At 39.2% G+C, this 22450-nt stretch overlaps 1 protein-coding gene across 33 annotated transcripts in view; it reads right to left on the bottom strand.

Annotated features, from left to right (window-relative positions):
• Positions 1-22450, bottom strand: part of LPP (LIM domain containing preferred translocation partner in lipoma) — a gene marked incomplete at its 3' end in the record, with an annotated part of 643639 nt that overhangs the window by 135195 nt on the left and 485994 nt on the right. For all 33 annotated transcript variants that reach the window (XM_082694119.1, XM_082694127.1, XM_082694104.1 and 30 more), the window contains one exon: positions 13590-13716. In XM_082694119.1, coding sequence (XP_082550245.1) covers positions 13590-13716 — 127 coding nt within the window. The remainder of the gene's footprint in view (positions 1-13589; positions 13717-22450) is intronic.

Here is a 22450-nt window from a genome sequence, read left to right as displayed (position 1 = left end):
GTACCTACATTGTAGGGTTATAGTCAACAAGTATGAGTAATGCACATAAAACTTTCAGTATATAGTAAGTGATCAGCATGTGCTTATCTTATTTTCAATGGAGCATTAGTAGGAATATTTGGGATCAAGGTTAGAGAATCTTCATTGCAAGTCAAAGTCTTGCCAGAGTGGCAGAGAGAGATTTAAGGATTCATAAATTCTACCTCCTTATTTTGCTTCTTGGGCAGAGCAAGATAAGGAAGATATGGCCTCTCCTCTTTGTGATCTTATGGTAAAGTAGGTGACACAGACATATATATATATATATATATATATATATATATATATATATTTATATATTTATATATATATACACACACACATATGTATGTATATATGAATGATATGTATATTACATAGCATACATGACATGTGTGTGTATACACACACATGAGAAATCAAGGCTACAAAAGTTATGAATAAAATATAATGTTAATGAGAATTAGAAAAAAATTAATTCTCACTTAGGAACTGAAGACCACATCCTAGGATAGTCTATAGTGACTCTCTACAAAACTAAGCTACATTTGCAACAAAAGTAACTTATATACTTGGATCCTGGACTCCAGTAGGACAAAACCTTAATTTTTTCTTTAAATAATCATATCAACAATTCAAGTAAGTTAAATTCAAGGAAGCAGCAATTCCACCGCGGCCAAATTTCTGTTGCTTTGCTTCTCCCTGGTCCCCACTGCCTAACAAAAGGACAGAGGGACAGAAAGTGGTCCATGCTTGTCTAGTCTCTGATTGGCCCCTAACTGTTCAAGAGAGATCACTAGATTTCTGAATGGTTTGGGCAAAAACTGCTGACAGGTCCTAAACTCTCTTGATTAAAATATTTTAACCAAGGCAGGAAAAGAAAGGCAATTTCAAGCAGACTATAGACAAAGAAAAATTAACCTGGTTTTCTACTACCTGCAATCCTCAGCCTGGTAGTAAGGCACTCTTTGTTCTGCTAAAAACACACTCTGTATCGATTATGCTGACACTGACAGTAAAGCTGTGTGGTGGTTAGTTTTCTTTAATTTCTTTTCTTCACATCTCAGATGAGAAAGTGGGTTATGATTCATCTTGCACAATCTGAGTCAAAATTCATTTTTGTCTCTTTTCAATTAGTTCCTCTGCATTCCACATTAAAAAGCAAGAGTAGTTTGCTCAGCAAATGAGGACACTGTGGTAGGTCTTTGTGTGTTGCTTTCTCACACACAAATGAAAAACATTTTCTGTATCCTTTAATGATATTCCATTAACAAGAGAGCACCATCAGAAAACACAGCATGCTAATTCAAAGAGAGACAAATACTAACATTAAAAATTCAGAGAGCTTGATTATTACACACTAATCATAAATGGCATAAATCAAGCCAGATACTGCACTGGGAAACAATGTTAACAGCTCTTAAATTTTTGATCTGTCATAGTTTAGAATGCATTTTTACTTGATCCTTATAATACATATATAAAATAGGAATAATGATCGTCTTTAATTGGTTAAATAAGTGAAACTCAGAAAGGTTAAGAGTTTAAATAAAATTGAGCAATTACATTTAACCTCTTAACCTTTCCGAGAGAGAGCCTAAATAAAGGACTTGGTTCCATCTCTTAACCTGTCCTTGGATAAGCTGGTTTCTTTGACAAGATGATAACTCTAAGCCTAAAACTGCCAAAATAAGGTTTTAAATAATGTGTACCAATATGTTCTAAAGCACACTGGACATGTCAAATGTCATACAGAGAAGATACAGAACTTACACTCAGATTTCCTGACTCAAAGTCCAGAGCTTGTTTCCTGGTGCCATGTAACAGAAGATGAACTCTTCATTTTTGTAAGAGTGCTGTATTATCTACACTGAAGACCACTATAACATTGATGGTTACCAATATTAATTTCACTTACATATGCCAACTAACATTAGTGAACATTACAGACTCAGGAAAATCCTTAAATAGCAATGCTAGAGTACCCACCTCAGAAAAGAGTATTTCTTATGTTCTATAATCCTGTTTTATTTTTATTAACTTTCACTTAAAGCTACTGTAGATGCAGTGAACCTTCTCATCAACTTTAAGAAATGAGGAACAGTACTGAGCAGAGTATAAAATGGTCTGGAAAATATAATTCTTGAGCACATTTTCCAATTCTTCTGTGAAATGCTGAATTGAGCAATGTTGTAATTTTATAAAGGACAGCTGTTTTTCTATCCACCTATGTTTTAATGATGTCTTGGAGGACAATACATGAGAAGTATTAGAGGCAAAAAACAAAAAACAAACAAACAAAAACCATAAGGGGCTGAAGGAATCCCTATAAATCATGTAGTCTGATCTCCTAATATAAAAGATGAGTCCCCTGGAAACTGGGCTGGACTAGGATGTCACAGCAAGTCAACAGGATAATGTTAGGCCCAGATTCTGGCCTCTGAATGCTTGATTCTTGGCTCCTTACACAACTACACTGCTTCTCGTGATAACATAATGACTCTGGGTGCAAAAATATTGTTTATTTTGTAACAGTCAACTCAGTGGGTGACCTTGAGGCAATTATGTCACCATGGTGTTCTATCAATTTGTCTTCTTGTTGAATTACATCCACATTTCTCAGTACTTTGAACATTACAGGGTTCATGGATGAACATTTTAAAATTAAAATGATATTTAACTTAATGTATTTTAAGGAGAAAAACAGCACATATTTCAACCCATAAGATCAAATTATGGATACTATTGATATGGATGAAGACAAAGTAGGCTAAAAAGTTAATTTGAGTAAAATATTAGGTAAATAATAGTACAGATAGTTCATGTATACAGTAAAAATTATAACGGTGTCTCCCATTATCACAGAATGGGAGCCCAGAAGCTATATGATTTCTATGTGTCTCTCTAATTTTGCCATAATCCTAAGGCTAAATGGGAGAGAAAGGGAGGCAGTGGAGGTTAATAGCCATTTTCTAGTACCTCTTAGCCTCCTTCAACAAGTCACTCCTGCACAGTGTTTCTGTTTTCTCACAGAAATTTAACACATGCTGCTCATTTATAGGTAGCAGTGGAGTTGAGTCTAGGATTCAGACAGATTGAAGGTTTGATGGTTAGAGAGCCAGCTGAGGTCTGAGCTCAGAGGTGTGCAATCCTGTAACAAACTGGGGAGAATTTAATATAACATGACTGACATTGGAGTCAGTTAGGAAGAGAATTGGAGTAAGATCATTAATTTGGACCTACTTCTGGGTCTTCCCAGTTTACTGGCCTTGGATATTTTGTTTGTTTTTCTTTAAAAGGATTCAACTGTCTTTGCTGAGAATTCAAGCCATTCAAGTTGCCAACTAGGCTACTCCCTCACAATAGGTCTCTCTTCATGTGAACTCCTGTGATATTTAATCTGTCCCAGGTCAACTGGTAATAGTGGGAAAAGCCCCTGAACCTGGATGAAGAACAATGTATTTTCTACTGTCAGTCATAAAATTGGTTCACCATTAAAGCCCTTGGTGTATTAGGATTTAACAATGCTTTCTTGGCCATTATGTTACATTGTATTATTTCCCATAGTGTACACTACAATGATTGGAGTATAGTAGGCACTCAATAAATATTTGTAGATGACTGAATACATTCAATTAAAAGTACAATAGATGCCTACCAAATAGAACTCCACAGATGTTCAAACAATGGCTTTGCTGACAGTCAATTAATTAGCCCTTCTGACAAATCTAATGTCACTTCAAAGTCTGGAAGGAGATCATTATCTGTGTGTTTTAGAGAAAGTTGTGGGGAAAGAGCAGGTGAGGGGGAAGAAGGATGGTTTGGGCAGTAAAGCGAGCAGAGTTCAGAGCTATCTGTATTTGCGTGTTTAAGATCAGAACATGCATAATTAGCACCTGTAGGCTCAGGGCTCAACTCTAGCCACACAGTTCAGCACACAACCATAAACAACCTATGAATTGGAACTTTTTTTGGGTCACACAATGTGTCCTCCCGCCAGCTCATTCTCTCCCAGAATGCCAAGTCTGCTGTCAGTTATTAGACCAAAAAAAAAAAAAGTTTCATTATGAAGTGGGAATCTCTTTTCTAGATTTCATTCTCTGATGAAGGGAATGATGATCTCAATGTAACTGAATGAGTGGGTGTCTGCTGTTGATATAAAGACCATATGAAACAGCCATCTGGGTGGTGGTTCACAGCCTGGAAGGGTCTAGTTGAAGTGAACGACCTTTCACAGCTGGTTGCTATGGAAAACACACATAAACATGGGGTAAGGATGGTTTCTATCAATGACATGCCCTGCTCATCTGACCCAATTAGATTAGAATAGCAGAAAATTGAGGAGTTGAGAGATTGGCCTGGGAACCAAAGATGATGAACTCCACAGTGGGAAATCAGGTAAATGTGATCTAGAACTTAGAACATCTCAGTCATGTAACCCATCAACTGACCAATTTCAGTCCTTAATTCTCATAAAAAATACATGCAAAAGAGGTCAAGTTCAAGGGTGTCAATTTAATTTTCACTAAAGTTCAAGGAATGTCTCACTCTACATATTTAAGTGATTTAAAAAACAAACCAAAAAAAGGAGCAAAAAGTCTGAATTATAATCCATGGCACTATAACTAATTAGTTTGCAACTTAGAAAACTCACTCATTTCCTCATCTCTAAAATTCAGGGGATTTTCCTTCAATATTCTCTGATTCTCTCCAGCTCTAACCTTTTATGATCCCATAAGGTGCTAAATAAATGTCTGTTAAATGAATGAAGTATTTTCCCTCTGTAGTTTACTTTACACCATGTCCTGCCACAGGGAATACCCAATGTCTACTCACAATTTTCATTTATATGTTTACTAGTTAATTAAACAAATATTATGCATCTTCTATCAGTCAGATAGAAGGTGTTCTAGAGGTGAAGATAGGGTCACAGCAGTGAATGAAAACAAAACTATTACTTCAGTCAGACTTTCATTCTAGTGGGGAAAATAGACATGGGATACTACAAATAAGAAATTTGATGAAGTGCGTTGGGGGAAACTGGAGGGGGAGACAAACCATGAGAGACTGTGGACTCTGAGGAACTAACTGAGGGTTTTGGAAGGAAGAGGGGTGGGAAGTTGGGGGAGCCAGGTGGTGGTTACTGTGGAGGGCAGGTATTGCAAGGAGCACTGGGTGTGGTGCATAAACAATGAATTCTGGAACACTGAGAAGAAATTAAGGAAATATATATAAATTTTAAAAATTGATGAAAATGAGAAATTAAAGATATTGGGAATCTCTTCATTAACTTTGTATTTAAAAATCAAGGAGCTCAGGACAGTATATGCACATAGGTCCTAATAAGTCATTGATTTTATTTTATCATTTTTAAGGGTAATGCATATTTCACTCAAGTTTGAATAAAGTATATCCAGGAGTGGGTTCACAAAAATGTCTGGGAAACCCACTTCCTCACCTTTGTGAATAGGCCTGCCATCCCTCTTCCCACCAGCAGAGACTAGTTTCTATTCTTTATTCAGAAAGGAACTTTTGGCCCTAGAGTTTAAAACACTTCCAGCTGTATGACCTTGAGTGAGTCATTTGGACTTCAGTTTTCTGGAAAATGAAACATTGTTGTAGATAGTTTCTACGATTAAATTCTTTATGACACTATAAGTCTAGGTTCCCAAATCAATGCTTAAAAACACACTATATAGCCAAATTAATTAAAAATTAACGTGTGCTAAGATGGAACACATAAATGCTTAGGATTATTTATTTAGTGTTGTAAACATATATTGCCCCAAGCAAACACCTTACCAGAAATCACCACCACAAAAGGAAATATATCTACTATGTCTCATTAACTAGAAAACATTCTATTCCCACGACCCACAGATACCTTAAAGAAAGAGCTGGAAAGAAACAAAACCGAGAAATCCATTTTTTCCCAGATCAATATAACCTTTTCTCTAAGCTACTCATTTTCTAATTTTTCTTCCATTGTGGTTTTTGGGGTTTTTAATTAATTAGGTCATTTTTTTTTTTTTTTCCTGGGGAAATAAGATGCTTAAGGCCTCAGGTTCCATCCGTACTCAAGGCAACTATCTACCTGGAGTCACTTCCCAGTTTGTAATTGACAGGAGCACTTCAGAAATTATTTTCTTGACACAAAATAATAACAACAAAGAAAAACAAATTACCTAGCACCTCTCAGTTGAGACCCCCTCAGCGCTTTTCAAACCAGACACTGTTCCTTGTACTGATGGAAAAGGTAAAGCACAGAGCACGTTCACGGACCGGCCTCTCAGTTCATGACTATCTAGCAACCCCCCAGGAAGAGTGTGCTGGGGGAGAAAGGGAGCAAGATCTGGGGTAGGAGGTCTGGGCCTCAGTGCAATGCTGCTGCTTCGGGGAGCTGTGCTTCTGGGATCTCTGATTTGTAGGGATGGGTGGTGGCCCTGGAGAATGGGAGTCCCTTCATTCCTCAGATCCTGTGTGTCTTCACGTGCCAAATGGGGAAAAAATACTGTATTTTGGAGGGCTGCTGTCTAGCTCATATGATATTACAAGTATGAAAGTACTTTACAAAACCTTATCTAGATGTCAGTTGTAATCACCTCATAGAAATGACAATCTGGGGGCAGAATAAGAAATTGGATGCAGGAGGTTGATCCCTGGGCCAGTTTAGATGCCCACGTCACTGAACGTCAGAGTAGGACAGTACTTTCCAAATCCAATCTCATCATCCAGGGGACTCCTGAACACCTATCATTACTTCCTCCATGGGGGGCTATAGGGCTTGGACCTAGACCCTTCCAAGAACTTGTCTCTGTCTGCTCAAAACATTAATTCATCATACTGAAGGCAAATTCGCTGGCTTCCCCACACTTGCCTTGCTTTTGTTGCTAACTTTGGAGGCGTGAATATCAAGTTTAATTCTTTTGCACATAGCAGTCTTCCAGCAGCACAAGGGCTCCAGGTTTCTTTCCTCCACACCTTCAACTGTACCTCAAAGAGTGGTCTGCAGCTCCCTAAGCATCATTGTCCAAGTCCCCCACGCATGCTCACTTATCAACCGGTCTTACATAGTATCGATAAACGGACTACCAATCCTCTCTGACAGGGGCACTCTGTTTCTACTCAGGGACATTCACTAGACCTCCATGTTGCTCTCAACTGAGAAGATACATAGCACCAAGCATGGTGAGTTAGCTTGATTAATGAAGGAATGACAGCACATGCCAACCCGTGCCTTTCTTCTCTTGAGGCATAATTACCACATGCCAGGCCCCCACTGCCTCCTATGTTCCACTTCTGTCCTACTATCCTAGTTCCCCCAGAACAAACTTCTGGATTTATAAAAATTTACCACTATACCTCAATAACAATAGTCAGAGAGAAACAACAACAACAAAAATTCTTAGACAAATGCCAAGTTCTGTGAAGAGAATTTACCTAGTGCTGCTCTAAAGGCATTGGGATTCTTCAAATAGCTCCCTAAACAATTTTGAGACTCACACACTTCAGTTTTTTTAAAAGAAGGAATAAGACAACACTATGTAAGCAATGCCAAGATAATTACAGCTTTGTGTTTAAAAATAAGCTGGTAGATATTTTCATTCTATCCTCAGATATATTACAGTTCTCATTTCCACAGATACTATATTCCAATGGTCTTATTTTAGGTATTAGGGTCTGCACAGCCAGAACACCATTATTTTGGGGGAGAACTATGGATAGAGGGATAGACATGGAACTTCTCTTACATAAACATATTTTGTCTTTCAAAATGAAAGAAAGCACAATACTTAGAGGCTCGGGTGTGTCAACCAATAGGGAAAGTTCTTGGATTAATTCAAAAGATGTGGCAAAAATATCTAGAGACACACTTGACCTTCTATTACATTTCCCCCCTTATAACTGTCGGAAAAATATAAGCTCCAATCAGGACAACTAGCCCTGTAAGCTCCCGAATATTCTGGCAATGGTACCTTTCTCCCCATTCATCTTAATAGCTAATTTTAAAATTATCCCTCTCATTTTAAGTTCTGAAGTTTCCCCTAACCTAAAATAATTCATAGTTCATCACCTCTTGTTCTTTCTATACATCTATCCTTGGAACTGAGAATCTCCTTGAGTATAAACACACTTTCCTAGGTGCCCAGGGAAACAGAGTGCTTAGATTTGGGCCAAAGGCCCACTGCCTGATTACTGAAACACATGAGAATATTCTACCTTCAATTTTCTTGTATGTTTCCTTTCTTCTCCCTACAGGGTAGTGTTTTGAGGCCCATTCAAGGACCCTATTACCCATGGAGAAAATACTTAAGAATCTTCTATAGCCCAATCACATAAGCCAAAACAGATGGAAAATGTTCAGAGCACGAGAGAATTTTGACTTTCCTTTAAAGATACGGACTTATCCATCTGCTGCATTATGGGTTCATTCCTTGTGGTATTTATCTAATACTGCAATGTAACAATCCCTGATTTTGATGAAGATGGAAGAGTATAGAACACTAAAACTAAAACCATTTTAGAAGAAACCATTAAAAAAATAACCAGCTGAGACTCAGTTGAAGGTTCCTGCTTGTAATATTTATCAGGAACTGAGTTAAGAAAATGAGATGTGCTGTAATTAGAACAATTTTCCTTCTGCAAGGTCAACAGAAGGGCTGGTCGCTAACACCGTTGACAGGAAGGTATTGGGTGTGCTGTATTAAAGTATGTATCTAAGCCATGGCAAAAAGGTCATGCTCAAAACAAAACAAAAAAACCCAAAAACCAAAAACCAAAAAACTCACACTCAGTGCCCCATCAGTTAATTTAGGTTCTATACACACTTAAAATATATTGCCAGAGACACTGACGTTCCAGCTACACAACTCATGGCCCTGGCGCAGATGGTCTCTCACTTGAACGTCATGACATCGGGAAGGAAAGCATGACAAGATTCAGGATAATCAGCTATTGACAGGTGCAGGAACAACATACGCCGTTCTATAATGGTAATGAATCAGCACGGACTTGAGATGAGAAGAATGAGTCCACATTCTGAAGCTTATTAACTATGTACCCTTGAACAAGTCATTCAGCCTCTCTGAATCTGTTTCCTCACCGAAAAAATGAAGACATCATCACCAGACCTGTCATTCAAACTATGAATAGAGATTTAGATCAGTATCAGCTCCTATCATCACCATCCTAATGACTATCATCTCATCAGCAGTAGTAAAGGTATGTGTCCAGTACGAAACAAGGAAACACACACAGGAGAGGGAAATGTCAAAGATCCATTGTAATCATTAAAAGATTCTGGTTTGGAAGGCACAGGAATCTAATTCTCTCTACTTTTCCCACCCAAGAAAAAAGTCTTAAAAGAATTCATTTGTGAGGCTTCAATACATTTTTGAGGAAGAAAGGTGTCCTGGGTAGCTGTGTAATAATGGCATCTCTAGCTGTTTTAAAGATTGATTTATTTATCTGACAGACAGAGATCACAAGTAGGCAGATAGGCAGGCAGAGAGAGAGAGGAAGGGAAGCAGGTTCCCCGCTGAGCAGAGAGCCTGATGCAGGGCTTGATCTCAGGGCCCTGAGATGATGACCTGAGCCAAAGGCCCAGGCTTTAACCTACAGAGCCACCCAGGTGTGGCATCTCTAGCTGTTTTAATCTAAAGTGATTCAGCCCTCCCCACAATATCCATATCTGCATCAGTATCTTTATGTGTAGATCTACCGATCAATCTATCACCTATCAAGTAAGTTGCAGATATCATGACACATCTCCTTAAACTTCAGTACATTGCTCCTAAAAATAAGGATATCATTTTGTATAACCACAATGTATAATCACAATACCATACTCAAGAAATTAACACTGATGTATTATCGAATATATAGCTCATATTCAAATTTCTCTAACCTTGCCTCAAATAGTTAATAGGGTTTGTTTTTTTTTTTTTTTCAACCAGAATCCAATCAGGACTCCTGCCTTATTCTCCAATTTTATTTCCCAAAATTTGTTCCTTCCCACATTGGTGATTCACTTTAATGATTTTATTCTGTATCATGTTAAAATTTCCCTTGTCAGAAATGATATCACTTCCTTACCATCATTCCTCTATTCTCTATTCCTCTAGATCTTCCAAATCTCCATTAGCATACTTTTTTTTTAAAGATTTTATTTATTTACTTGACAGAGAGAGATCACAAGTAGGCAGAGAGTCAGGCAGAGAGAGAGGAGGAAGTAGGCTCCCTGCTGAGCAAAGAACCCGACGTGGGGCTCGATCCCAGGACCCTGGGATCATGACCTGAGCCAAAGGCAGAGGCTTTAACCCACTGAGCCACCCAAGTGCCCCTCTATTAGTGTACTTTTAAAGACTTAACTCAAAGGCTAACCATTCCATAAACATATTTCCATTTCTTCCTGGGAATGTCTATTCTCCTTTTTCTGAATTCTCGATGAACTTTGGCTGAAATTTGATTAAGTCACTTGTCACTTCCAGTCTTGTGTTAGGATTAAAGATCATCGCTCTGTATATATTCTCTATTGGGCTATAGGAATCTTCAAGGTAAGATCCATGTCTAGCCAAATGCCTCTAACACTTAGCAGAGAATTTTGTACATTATAGGCACTTAGATATTTTCCACCTAAAGTAAATTTTCCTTAAATAATCCTGGTTTCAATTCATACTTTGTTCATTCTATCTACTCCAAAGAGAATACTTTCTTCTATCTTCTGTGTATCCAAAGCTGATCTCCTCCATAAAAGGTTTCCTAATTATCCAGCTTAAACTTTTGGAGATGACAGATATGTTTACTACCTGGATTGTGGTGGAGCAATACAAATGTATATACATCTCTAAACCCACCAAGTTATGGACACTGATTATATGCTTATGTCTTTTGTATATCTCAATAAAGCTGGGGAAAAAAATTTTAGAAGAAAAAAAAGTATAGAACGAAGTCTGGATTCTAATCAAGTCCTACAATTTATTAGCTGTTGATGCTGGGCACATTACCTAAACATTTCAGTGCTTCAATTTCCTAATATGGAAATAATAATAGCCTTTATAGGATTATACATTTTCTATAAGGATGAAATAGATTAATTCCTATAAAGTACGTAGAATACCAATGCCACATTGTAAGTACTCAATAAACATTAATCATTATTCCACAATCTCTCTCATGGTTCATAATCCTTATTTGGCAATTATTATTTACCAATTGGTGCAATATGTTCTATTTTTGTGATGAACTTAGGTTTAAATCAGGTATTTTTAATGGGTTTCTAATAGGCATATCTTATTTTCTTAAATAAAGCATGGGATAACTTTGATTTTTGAGGATATTCTATATGCCAAGAGCTTGGCTAAGTGCTTTCTATAAATACTTCACCCAAGACTCAAAATAACAGTATGAACTAGTGGTTATTTTAATAGCATAGATAAAGCAAAAACAAAAACAAAGATTGAGAGAGCGTAACCAAATTGTTCAAGTTGTGTAAGCTAGTAACTATTAGAGCTAGGATAGTTCTTGAAGGAAAAGATAATATTTAATTTATATCTGTTTCCCAGAAGGTTTAATACATATTCATCAACACAATTACTCTCCATGTTCAATTTTCTTTATTGCTATGTATTTAGTTGCTATGATATTTGAGGCATATATACTTGTTACATTAGTTTGCTATTTATTTATTTATTTATTTACTTACTTACTTATTTTTAAAAGATTTTATTTATTTATTTGACAGAGAGATAGCACAGGTAAGCAGAGCAGCAGGCAGAGGGAGAGAAAGAAGCAGGCTCTCTGCTGACCAGGGAGCCCGATGTGGGACTCGATCCCAGGACCCTGGAATCATGACTTGAGCCAAAGGCAGCTGCTTAACCAACTGAGCCACCCAGGAGCCCTGCTTTTTATTTTTAATATGCTTTAGTACTGTCACCTTATTTTTTGCTTTTAACATGCTCTTTTAGAAAGTTTACCTAAGATTCCAATATAAAACTTTCCCCCACATCAGTAACAAGAGCATGGTACACTTTTAGTATTTAATAGGACTAGAGACCTTAAAAAAAATATTCTCCATGCATTCCTCCTATCAATTTGTGTTTAGCTTTGAGCTTTGTTGTATTTGGTTGGAGTAATGCTGTTCCTACGGAAAATTACTAGTGTTGAAAGAAATTCTAGAAAACATTTGCTCCACACTTCTGATTTACTAAGGTGAGAAATGGGCCTCAAGCAGAGGGGGAAAATTTCACTATTGCTTAGCCAATCAAAGGCACAGGAAGGGCCAGAACCAGAATTCTTTATTTCCACCATTGACTTACACCTATATACAAATCAGTGCCAAATTTTTTATATCTTATACCATTCCATTTATGGTGTGGCTTTGGACCAGTGTCCTCAGTTCACCTGTTATTACACATTCCCAAATAGGGAGCAAGGGGAAGACATGAAAATAGTAAATGTCTGAAGAAGTGAAAACCTGTGTATGTTTCCACCTCTGTGCCTTTGCTTCTGCTCCCCCCACAAATGAAATCTCCTTTCCTTACATGTCTTTAAAGTGATACTACTCAAACTATGGTCCTTGGGTGGGGATCTAAGAAATGTTTGTCACCCTCCATTGAGACAGAGTACAAAACACTTTAATAGGGTAATTGATTCTTATTCAATCTCATAGTGGTAAAACGTGGCCTTCCATTTTGTATTCTCTTTATTTCACTTTCTTAGTAATTGATTTTAATTGTGCTCTCTACAAATACTGGCCTCCAACAGACTGAGGAGGAAATAGTTTCCATCATAGAAAATTTGGGAGGCACTAATATGAAAGGCCCAGGTTTAGGTACCACCAGTTTCTTTATAAGGCAATCCTGACGCTCCTGATGAAAAGAGCTTTTAAATTTTATAATATCTCACATAAGCCTCTCTTATGCCTCTTACAGCTTCCTACCAAGATTAGTAATTACTCGTGTGTTTTTCTTATCTTTTCTGAATAATTACAACCTCCCTGAAGACAGGTTATGTGTCCGTAGCACCTTGGAAATTGCATATAGTTCATCAATCCACATTATCCTCATGGACTGGATGGGATAACCGTTCATAATTATTCACAGATTTAGAGAAGGGAGAAGGTTGAAAAAAACAAAAACAAACACACAACAGGAACATCTTTTCCTAAACTCGCAGAGGGAAATAATTGAGAGTGCAGAATTTAGACACTATCCACTTCCACATTTTGTATATAAATATTTAGACGAGTGAGGAACCTGAACACATACAGAAACCCTATTTCTGCCTAAGGAGAAGCTTAGAAGTTGTCAAAAATTCATTTTAAAATCAAATTTGTATCTCAAGAAACTGCACAGTAGTATCCTTGCACTTTCAGTATGAGCGAAACAGATACCCCATTTATGGCAGTCTCACAAAACCATTTCCAAAACACTCCGTTGTGTGCAGAAGCACACCAACTCCAATGCATCCATACTCAAATCCTTTACCCGTGGAACTGATAGTACTCCTAATTAGTAATTAAGAAAACCAGAAGACATTTACTTCAGGAGTCAGCTTTAAACTCCACTCACCAAAGTATTCATCTGCAGGTGGATTTTCCATGTCATACAGCATCTTCTTGGTCAGGTGTTCGAGTTCATCTTCAGGACGGAATGAGGGGGGAACAGCTGGAGGCCCCATGGAACCTGTTTGTCCACCCTAAAAGGCAGAGGACACATAGTTCTTTACATACAATCAAGACGATCATATAGTATTTGCATTGCAGACAAAAAAGTACTGGACGTGGCTATTAAGAGATTCGCGTTTAACAATCAGTTTCATCAGTTCTTTAGTGTCTGACCTGGGATACACCATTTTATAGGATCCACTTGTCTTATCCAGATGAGTTATCCACTGGGCTTTGGAAATCCATGTTTACAACAGTAGGGCTTCATTTCATTCAACAGTTGTTAAGTAGTCACTGCGTACCAGTTGTATATTTATAAAAACAATATACACAGAGGCCCCCCTCCCACTTATGGAGTTTATGGTCAAGGGAGAGATTCATGTTCATCAATAATTAAAGATAAAGCAATTACAGAACATGCACAACTAGGGTACATAAAGGGACCTCTCCTGTAGACTGAAAGGAAGAATTCCAGAGGAGAGGCCAGTACAGAGTAGGACATACTCAACTAATGGGCAAGAAACTTACAGGTAGAAGTTTTTCACATTCAGGTGAGAAAAAGGCCAGATGGCATAAGGAGCTCCTCACAGCTGTATATTTCTGTACCACATATAAAGCTTGAGAGAGGAGATGAGATGGGTCTAATGGGGAACAGGGGTGCAGAAAGTGAATGACCCTGTGTTCCATTTAACGAGGTTGGGAAGTTTCTTCCCTTAGTACTACAAACAGCCACGTACCAAATGGAGAGGGTACATCAGTAGCACCGATCCTGGGGTGGTGTTTAAAGAGGTAGAAGACCAAGAATTAGAGCCAGGTCACGGTATCAAGTGTCAGGGGAAAGATTACTTGAGATGTTCAACCAAGAATCCAAAGTAGGTAGAGAAAGAAGGAAGGCCAGATGCCAGATATAAGATTTTGCAGTATGTAAACAAGTGGAAATTTAAACTTCTATTTCCCGGGCGCCTGGGTGGCTCAGTGGGTTAAAGCCTCTGCCTTAGGCTCAGGTCATGATCTCAGGGTCCTGGGATCTAGCCCTGCATCGGGCTCTCTGCTCAGCAGGGAGTCTGCTTCTCTTCCTCTCTCTCTGCCTGCCTCTCTGTCTACTTGTAATCTCAGTCAAATAAATAAATAAAAATCTTTAAAAAAATAAAATAAAATTCTATTTCCATTTGCCTATATTATAACTTTGGCCATATCCAGTATCACACCCCAGCATCTTTAATCAAAGTGTTTGTAACAAAAACTTATGAAAAGTTAAGAAATAGTGACATCCCAATAGCTGATGGGGAGAGCTGAGACTGAGAATGTTCTTCCCTTGATGTTTATGCATTCTTAAGAGTCCCTCCTTTCATTAAGGGTTTACAAGAATCAGTTCACCAAAACCTGAAGCTGCACATTCATTCACCTGTTATCCTCACTATAGCAAATGTGTTCTTAGATGTGAAAATCCTGTAAGGTATAAATCCCTGTGCAAATGTTTCTTCCTTACTATGAACACTTATTTCAACCAGTCCAAAATACATATTAATTATTTGTGTGATGTCTGAGGCATAAAATGCCTTCTAAACATATGTGAAGTTGTTAATTGGCACATACCTGGGCCTCTTCTCTGGTTATTTTCCAATTTTTTAGGTTTTTAAAAACATGGATAGAAAGTTGGAATACAGACATACAGATGGCCAAAAAGGCTAAGAATTTTTTATGTTGGTTACTAATCTAACCCTGGGATTTTATTTCACTGTTGGACAATTTGGATTGGAGAATGGACAGCAGTGAGCAAACTATGACATGTGGCCAGTGACAGAGACTAAAAGTAGAGCTGTATGCCAGAATCTCTTATTCATTGTGAGATAAGGAAATCTAACACCCCAAAAGATCAGGGCCAGGCTAGTTATGATAAACCCAGCACAGGAGCCCATCCCAGACTCACTTAATTCAGTAAACATTAAATGTTACATGAAAGGCCTTCTCTAAAGTACAAATAACATTTGAACATTGGATGAGTGGTTTGCTAGTAATATTAAACTTTCAATGGCTCAGATGTTATCTGCTTTTAGGACAATTTTGCTGAAATCATAAAATTATATGACCAAGGCCAATCACAGGAACTTTATTTGGAAAAAAAAAAAAAAAAAGGAACCAAAAGTAACAGTGTAACTATCTATCCATGGATAAGAGGTCACTTAAATGGACAATGATAGATACATACAATAGAAAGTGAACAGGTTTAAGAGAACACTGTAAGTGTACCACTACAAGTACAAAAAAGATGGCGTAGCCATGCTATCAAAGGTACAGATCCAGTGATAGGATAGGAAATCTAAATGATGGCCCAGTTTTGAAAAATAAGTAGAGCTTAATTATGTCTCGTTCAATATACAGGTAGGGAAGAAAGTCTGAAAGGACATGTACTCCTATGTTAAAGGGAGGCTTTGTTGGGTTTGGAATGCTGAGAGCCTTTTAATTTCTAAGTTTGTGTTTCTTTTACAGTATTTAATTTGACTTCTGCAATCCACGAAATATAACTTTTCAAATGCAATTAATTCAAGTGACAAAGGTAGTCTGGGTACTAGCAAAGCCCTGGAATGGGCTAACCCAGGTCAAGCAGGAGCAAAAGGCCAAAGGTGGGACACAGTTGGGTGTGGATGTGGGGAAAAATGCAAGTGGTTCTGTTCAAGGCTGAAGAGGTGAGAAAAAGGAAGGGTCCGCTCCTGACTGCCATGCCATCCGGGGCATAGGTCTTCTCTGTGGGCCAGGGGCTCTAGGCCCTGTGAGAGACCACAGGAAACTCTGAAAATCTGATGTGCTCAACAACCTTTTGGCAGAGACTGGCATTCATAAAAATGCACATCAAATTTACCTACATTTTCAGAAAACCCACGGGCTACAGGGACACCTCTAAAGACCCTCAGGGAAGAACGCCCAGACAACAGAAATCTCAATGGGGATTTTCAGCAGGGAGGTGCGCTCAACAGATTAGAAAGTTGTCTTTGGAGGGTCTGTGCTATGGTGAGTGCTGTGAAGTGTGTAAACCTGGAGATTCACAGACCTGTACCCCTGCGGATAAAAATATATTATATGTTTATAAAAAATAAAAAACTAAACAACAACAACAACAACAACAAAAGAAAGTTGTCTTTGGAGTAGAGGGAGGATGGGAGCACCAAGAGACTGGAACCGGGTGGGAAGCTTATCCTGAAACATTTGTGGCCAGAGAGTAAAGGGGCAGACTGTGTAGCAGTGGCAAGATAGCTGCAGACAGAGGTTTAACTCTGGCAATGGCTTGGAGTCCTTGTGGAGCTAGTGAACTCTTTGTCACTTCTGGTTTCCTTCTATAAAATGGGCTTGTCCACGCTACCTCAGTCGTTGTAAGGATTAAAATCAGAGAGTTTGTGGGGCGCCTGATTGGCTCAGTGGGCTATGCGCCTGACTCTCCATTTCAGCTTAGATCACGATCTCAGGGTCTTGAGATCAAGCTCCGTGTGGGGCTCCATGCTCTGTGGGAAGTCTGCGTTGTGACTCTCTCTCTCGCCTTCCCTCTGATCCCACCCCCCCTCCATGTAAGGCTCTCATTCTCTCTCTAAAATAGGTAAATAAATCTTAAAAAAAAAAAATAGAATTAGAGAGCTTGCATCTCATGCTATAGGAGCTTAACTACTTTCTCAAACCAAGGTAACAAAGGGACTCTCTTTGGATCCCCAACCCACTGCTGAGGGAGGGGATAATCCCAGTTCAGGTGACAGAACTGAAGACAAGGGTGGAAAAATGACCTACATCTTGTTTTCTAGACTTGCAATAAGGAGAGAACTTGAGCCCCAAATAGGTGGCCATCTGACTCCAAATGCCATGCGTATTTTCCAACCAAACATTGTTTCCCATGGAGAAAGTGGAGACTTGTATGAAAGATTACCTGTCATAGTAATGGCACTGACTGTTTTAATTTAAATCAACAACTATTAAGGAAACGCTGATTGTTCCTGCTCCCAGTGTTAGGGCAGACCCTCAGGGAATGGACATGGCTTCTCATGGTCTGGGCTTCTAGTATCTGCTTCACTCTTAAATCAACAAAGGCAGCAAGAAGGCCAAGTCTGTCCTCTGCCAGAAATTTGGATTCTACCCTTAGCACTTACGTTACAAGCACAGGTCCTTCTTTTGAAGTACTTAGACTGTTAGGACTTAACAGATTTTAAGACAAATATATCCTTCCTTTTACTCTCCAAATACGTCCTATTTGCTTGCAATACAGCTTCTGGAATAACCCATTTGGAAAGGTGCATTTTTTTTCTTTTACATTCCAATCCCATATAAATGCTAACCTTGGATTTCTGGGTTTTCTTATGTGGAAAGATCCCAAGAGAACATCTCTTCTAGAGTTTGTGAATGCTATTTGGCACAGAACTCCCCCCACCCCGCCCCCTAGCCTCTGCCCCCAAACAGTGCACAAAACTGAACATCCCTGGAAAACATATTGGAAAAACACGGGGTCTTCAACGTCCGCATGTCTCCTCTCCCATGAAGGAAGACGCAGCCCCCACCTTTTCTCTGAAGTTCAAGTCCTTTAAGAACTTCAGGGCTTTTCTCCCTGGGGTGAAGAGACCCCTCTTCATTTCTCTTTCTCAGTAGTGCTAAGGGCGCCACACGTCCTAAGAAAAGGGAACAGCCGTCCAATGTATCTTTTAAACAAGTAGCTTCCAGCATTGTGTCTGGGTAATAGAACATGATTGAAAATTTGTGGGGTGGGGGCTGGGAAGGGATGTCCTGCATTATTTTGTTTGTTTGTTCTTCAAATGCAGAGATGTGCACAGGACCAGCAGGGTAGCTCCTGTGGCATCATCATAATTCCTTGCATTTCTGTGTTGCTTTGCAGGGTGACAGTTTTCATAGCAACAGCCCCATGTAGTAAGTAATCCTACTTTAGGGGGATTAAGGTGAGGCCCAGAGAGGCAAAGTGAGCAATCCGGCATCTAGGACAAGTCCTGAAAATCGGTGGAGTCCTGACAGCCACCCGCTGTGCCGAGTTGGCATGTCCCTGTGACTCTGTGCTGGCTCTCAGTGCCTGGGGCTATGCACGCCCTTCTACACCACTCTTCTGTATTGACTTGGATTTTTTTCAGAGTAAAGGTTTACTGCTAAACAGTGAAACGAAAGTCCTGCAAAGCAAATATAAACAAAGCCTCTAGCCTTTTCTAAGAAAAAAAAAAAAATTCTTCTAAGTATCAATATTAATCACTAATATGTATGTTCTTTGAAATGCCTGAAACTTCTGGAAGGGGCAAAACACATTGTATGACCTATGGATGAGTTACTGAGATATGAATTTCAGAAGATGAGTTCAAAATTCTCCTAAACATGTATTTCCTAAGAAATCACTGAGTGCCAGGCACTATCATGATAAGTTCAAATTATTCTGGATCCCTTCCTCCCCCCACTGACAAGGCACAGTTTAGGAAGAAAGAGATGCAGAAATAGAAAAGCACAATGAAGTGTAAATACTAAAACAGGGATGAATTTGGTGATCTGAGATGGGAGAAGGCTATCAGTAAGGATATTACCTCTTAGTTGGATCTTGAAGGGTAAGTTGGATTTCAATGAATGAAAGAGAGAGACAGAAAGAGAGAGAAGACAAGATATTTCCAAGAACATGTGTAAAAGAACATAAACATTAGAAAAAAAAATGTTAAGAAACAGGGGAGGAACAGAGCTAGATGAGGCTAGAGAAATGAACTAGGGTCCATGTCAAGACTGTTGTAAGCAACACAGAGTCATCAGAAGATTTAAAACTGGGTGTTCACTCTATTAATGTCACATTATTGAAATATACATACTGGCAACGTCTTCAAACACCAAGTCTAATGATGCCTTAAAAAAGTGCAACCAGACAGCACAATACTTCTGAGAAATTTAATGGCTAATATGCCTAAGGTGTCTCATAGTTACTAAGTGAGGCAGAGACCACTAACAGCTCTCCAAAATCGACTTCCTTCTCTTTCTGGGCACACAGCTGGATTCCATCTTCCACTCTTCCCTGCAGTTAGATGTGGCCATAGGAGGCACAAGAAAGGAGGAACATACCCCATGGAGAGCCAGCCCCTGACCAAGCTGGCCAACCTCACATTGCTATACAAGTGAGACTGGCAAGAAACATGCTCAAAGGTTAATGGTTGATGGCAGAGTGGTTTATATTCCTTTTCTTTATATTTTCCTATATGTGCCTCTTTTTATAGTAAAAATTTTTCCCCTTAGAAAGGGGAAAAAAAACCAACAACACTTTTTTTTCTTCTTGACACAAAAGTGTCAGAAAATGGAAAATGTCCAAGCATCTGCAACTGGGTCCTCTCTGTCATGGTTCTTTTCCTGCTAGCAGCCCAGCTTATAATATTCCGGGGAAGGCTTATTATGAATACTGTAGCCAGACTTGGATCTAGTCCCTGGTAAAAGTTATGGTTGAGACTGTGCAAAAATTAGGACTGTTTCTGCAGACAGAGTGAGTATGGACAGAGTCCTCGGCGAGCAAGGAAACTGCCAGATGAAGAACACAGAGAAGGATGTTGCCATACTTATGTAACACCTGATGGTATTTGAAGGGTTTTATATATTTCTACATAGGAACCCACAAGCACAGAGGGACTTATTTATCTCTTTAATCTGTGTTCTGCCTTTAACTAGTCCAGTCATTTTGATCAAATCACTTCTATTCCCTGAGCTTAGTAGCATTCTGTGCAAAATGATGTTTTCAAAGATTCCTTTGATTCTACCCTATCTTATTTTTGTGCCCATATTATGCAGGGCACATATCATTACAGATATTTATAGGGAAATCACAGATAATTCATATTTTCGGGGACTTTGTAGTCTATAAAAACAGACACACACTGAGTAAATGGAAACAACATCATTAAAGAGATTTCCATTTACAGGAGGATTTAGACTACTTGTCAGCATCCCCTGAAACAATCTAGAACTTCATTCAGCATTCTGAATCTGAGTAAGCAGCTGGCAGGTCACAGGGTTTCTGCAGCCTACTGAACTTTCACTACATGTGGGGCATGAAAAGTCAAGAACAAACAAAGCTTCAACACCCCATGGGACCACCACCCCTCCTTGGGTGGAGAAAGAATTTCCCCAGCCCTCCTACATAAAGCCTGCACGGGGGGTGCAAAGGGTGAAGAACCTGAGGGGAACACCTACTACCTTGAATTTCTGTTCCCACCAATGTAACTATTTAAATATGTGGGTTACGCATCCATTTTACAAAATGGCTACCCACCCTCTGTCATCACGTCAGCCTCTTGAGTTGTTCTGATACTGACCTCGCGCGCAGCGCAGCCCCCTGGGTCATTTCTCTCCCATTGGTCCTTACCCGCCATTCACTTCCTAGTTACTAAGTGCTAGATAAGTTGAACTCAGTCCAAATCTGAACCTTCCCAGAAAAGCACCGCCCAGGCAGATAAACACCGGGAAAAGACAGCCAAGATATTCAGAAAGATTACATGATAATGAGTACTCTATCACTCGGGGACCAGAGCTGCTCACTTTTCTTGTCCATTTGTAATGATGTACAAGAGGTTCCTTCTCTCAGAGGGAAAATAACTTCAATTATGTGTTCTTGAAAAAAGAAACATTGAAATTATCTTCTTTCAAAAGGTAGAATTAGCCCCATTTTGGAGCTGAAAGCCTGCCAGAAAAAAATATATTTCTGATATTTTCCTTCTTTTTTTTTCCCCCTTTCTATTTAACTATGTCAAGTTTGCAGTATGCAATTTCCTGAGGCTGCTTCTACTTTCTGACTCTCACTGAATTACCATACTCTACTCTCAACGTCTCACTTTTAATGGAAGGAGCACCCTTGCAGGCCAAGGGCAGAAGATTTGCTGCATACTGACTCCGCTTGGGGTTAAAAGCAATGGGCCACAGGGAAGGAAAAGGCAGGGTGAACTGCCTTTTAACAACTAGAAACCCATAAATGAAAACTCCTCACAGCTGCAGAGGAGCAGAAAAGCGTGCTCTGAGTTCTTCTATTCTTAAGCTCCATTTTCTTAGAGAATGAATGGTAAGGCCACAAAGAAGAGGACCCAGAAATGCTGACGTGAAATAGTTGGTGCTAGCTTTGAAACCCCTTCCAGTTAGTTTTCAACTTTCAAAAGCTTGATTTTCTTCTGACCTCTTTTTCATATTCTCTTGCCTGTGTCATGCATCGATACCTCCATCACCTTTCTTCAGACAAATTACTGGAGTCATGGCCAAGGATGGATGATTCTGAATGACCGCGTGGTAGATGCCACTGCAGCCAGAAGTGGGGGGAATCACCCGGTGTCCACTAAGGGGCCTTGTGATGTTTGCGCACAGGGTGCAATGGTGAGGCAGGCTGAGCACAGAGCAAGGTGGCCCCTCTCTACACTCACCGCTCTTAGTCAGGTAGCCTCAAGAGTGCCTGGGCATGGAGCATGCTTGTTCCCAGGCCTGACGTCTGGGGCACCATTTCAGTTCCCCACTGTTTGTTTCTCTATTACTGATGTTCTCATCCATCAACTGGAAGTTAAGAATATCTAATTCATAGGGAGAACCTTTGTAAGATATTAAACATCACATAAATGGCAGTTCTAATTACCAGGAGGGACAGCTTACAAACCACCAACAAAGATGATTTTCTTCTTGGAAGTGGAATGTCTGCAGAGTAATTCTCTCTCTTGAGCTCAGTGTTTGCTGATGAAGCACTCAGGCTAGTATACCTGAATTTCACCCTAATCGTTTCAGCAAGAGATGGAA

This window comes from Mustela nivalis (assembly GCF_964662115.1).
Source record: "Mustela nivalis genome assembly, chromosome: 1".
Lineage (NCBI taxonomy): Eukaryota > Metazoa > Chordata > Mammalia > Carnivora > Mustelidae > Mustela > Mustela nivalis.
Note: the sequence above shows the minus strand (reverse complement) of the source record. Positions and strands in the feature narration are given on the sequence as shown.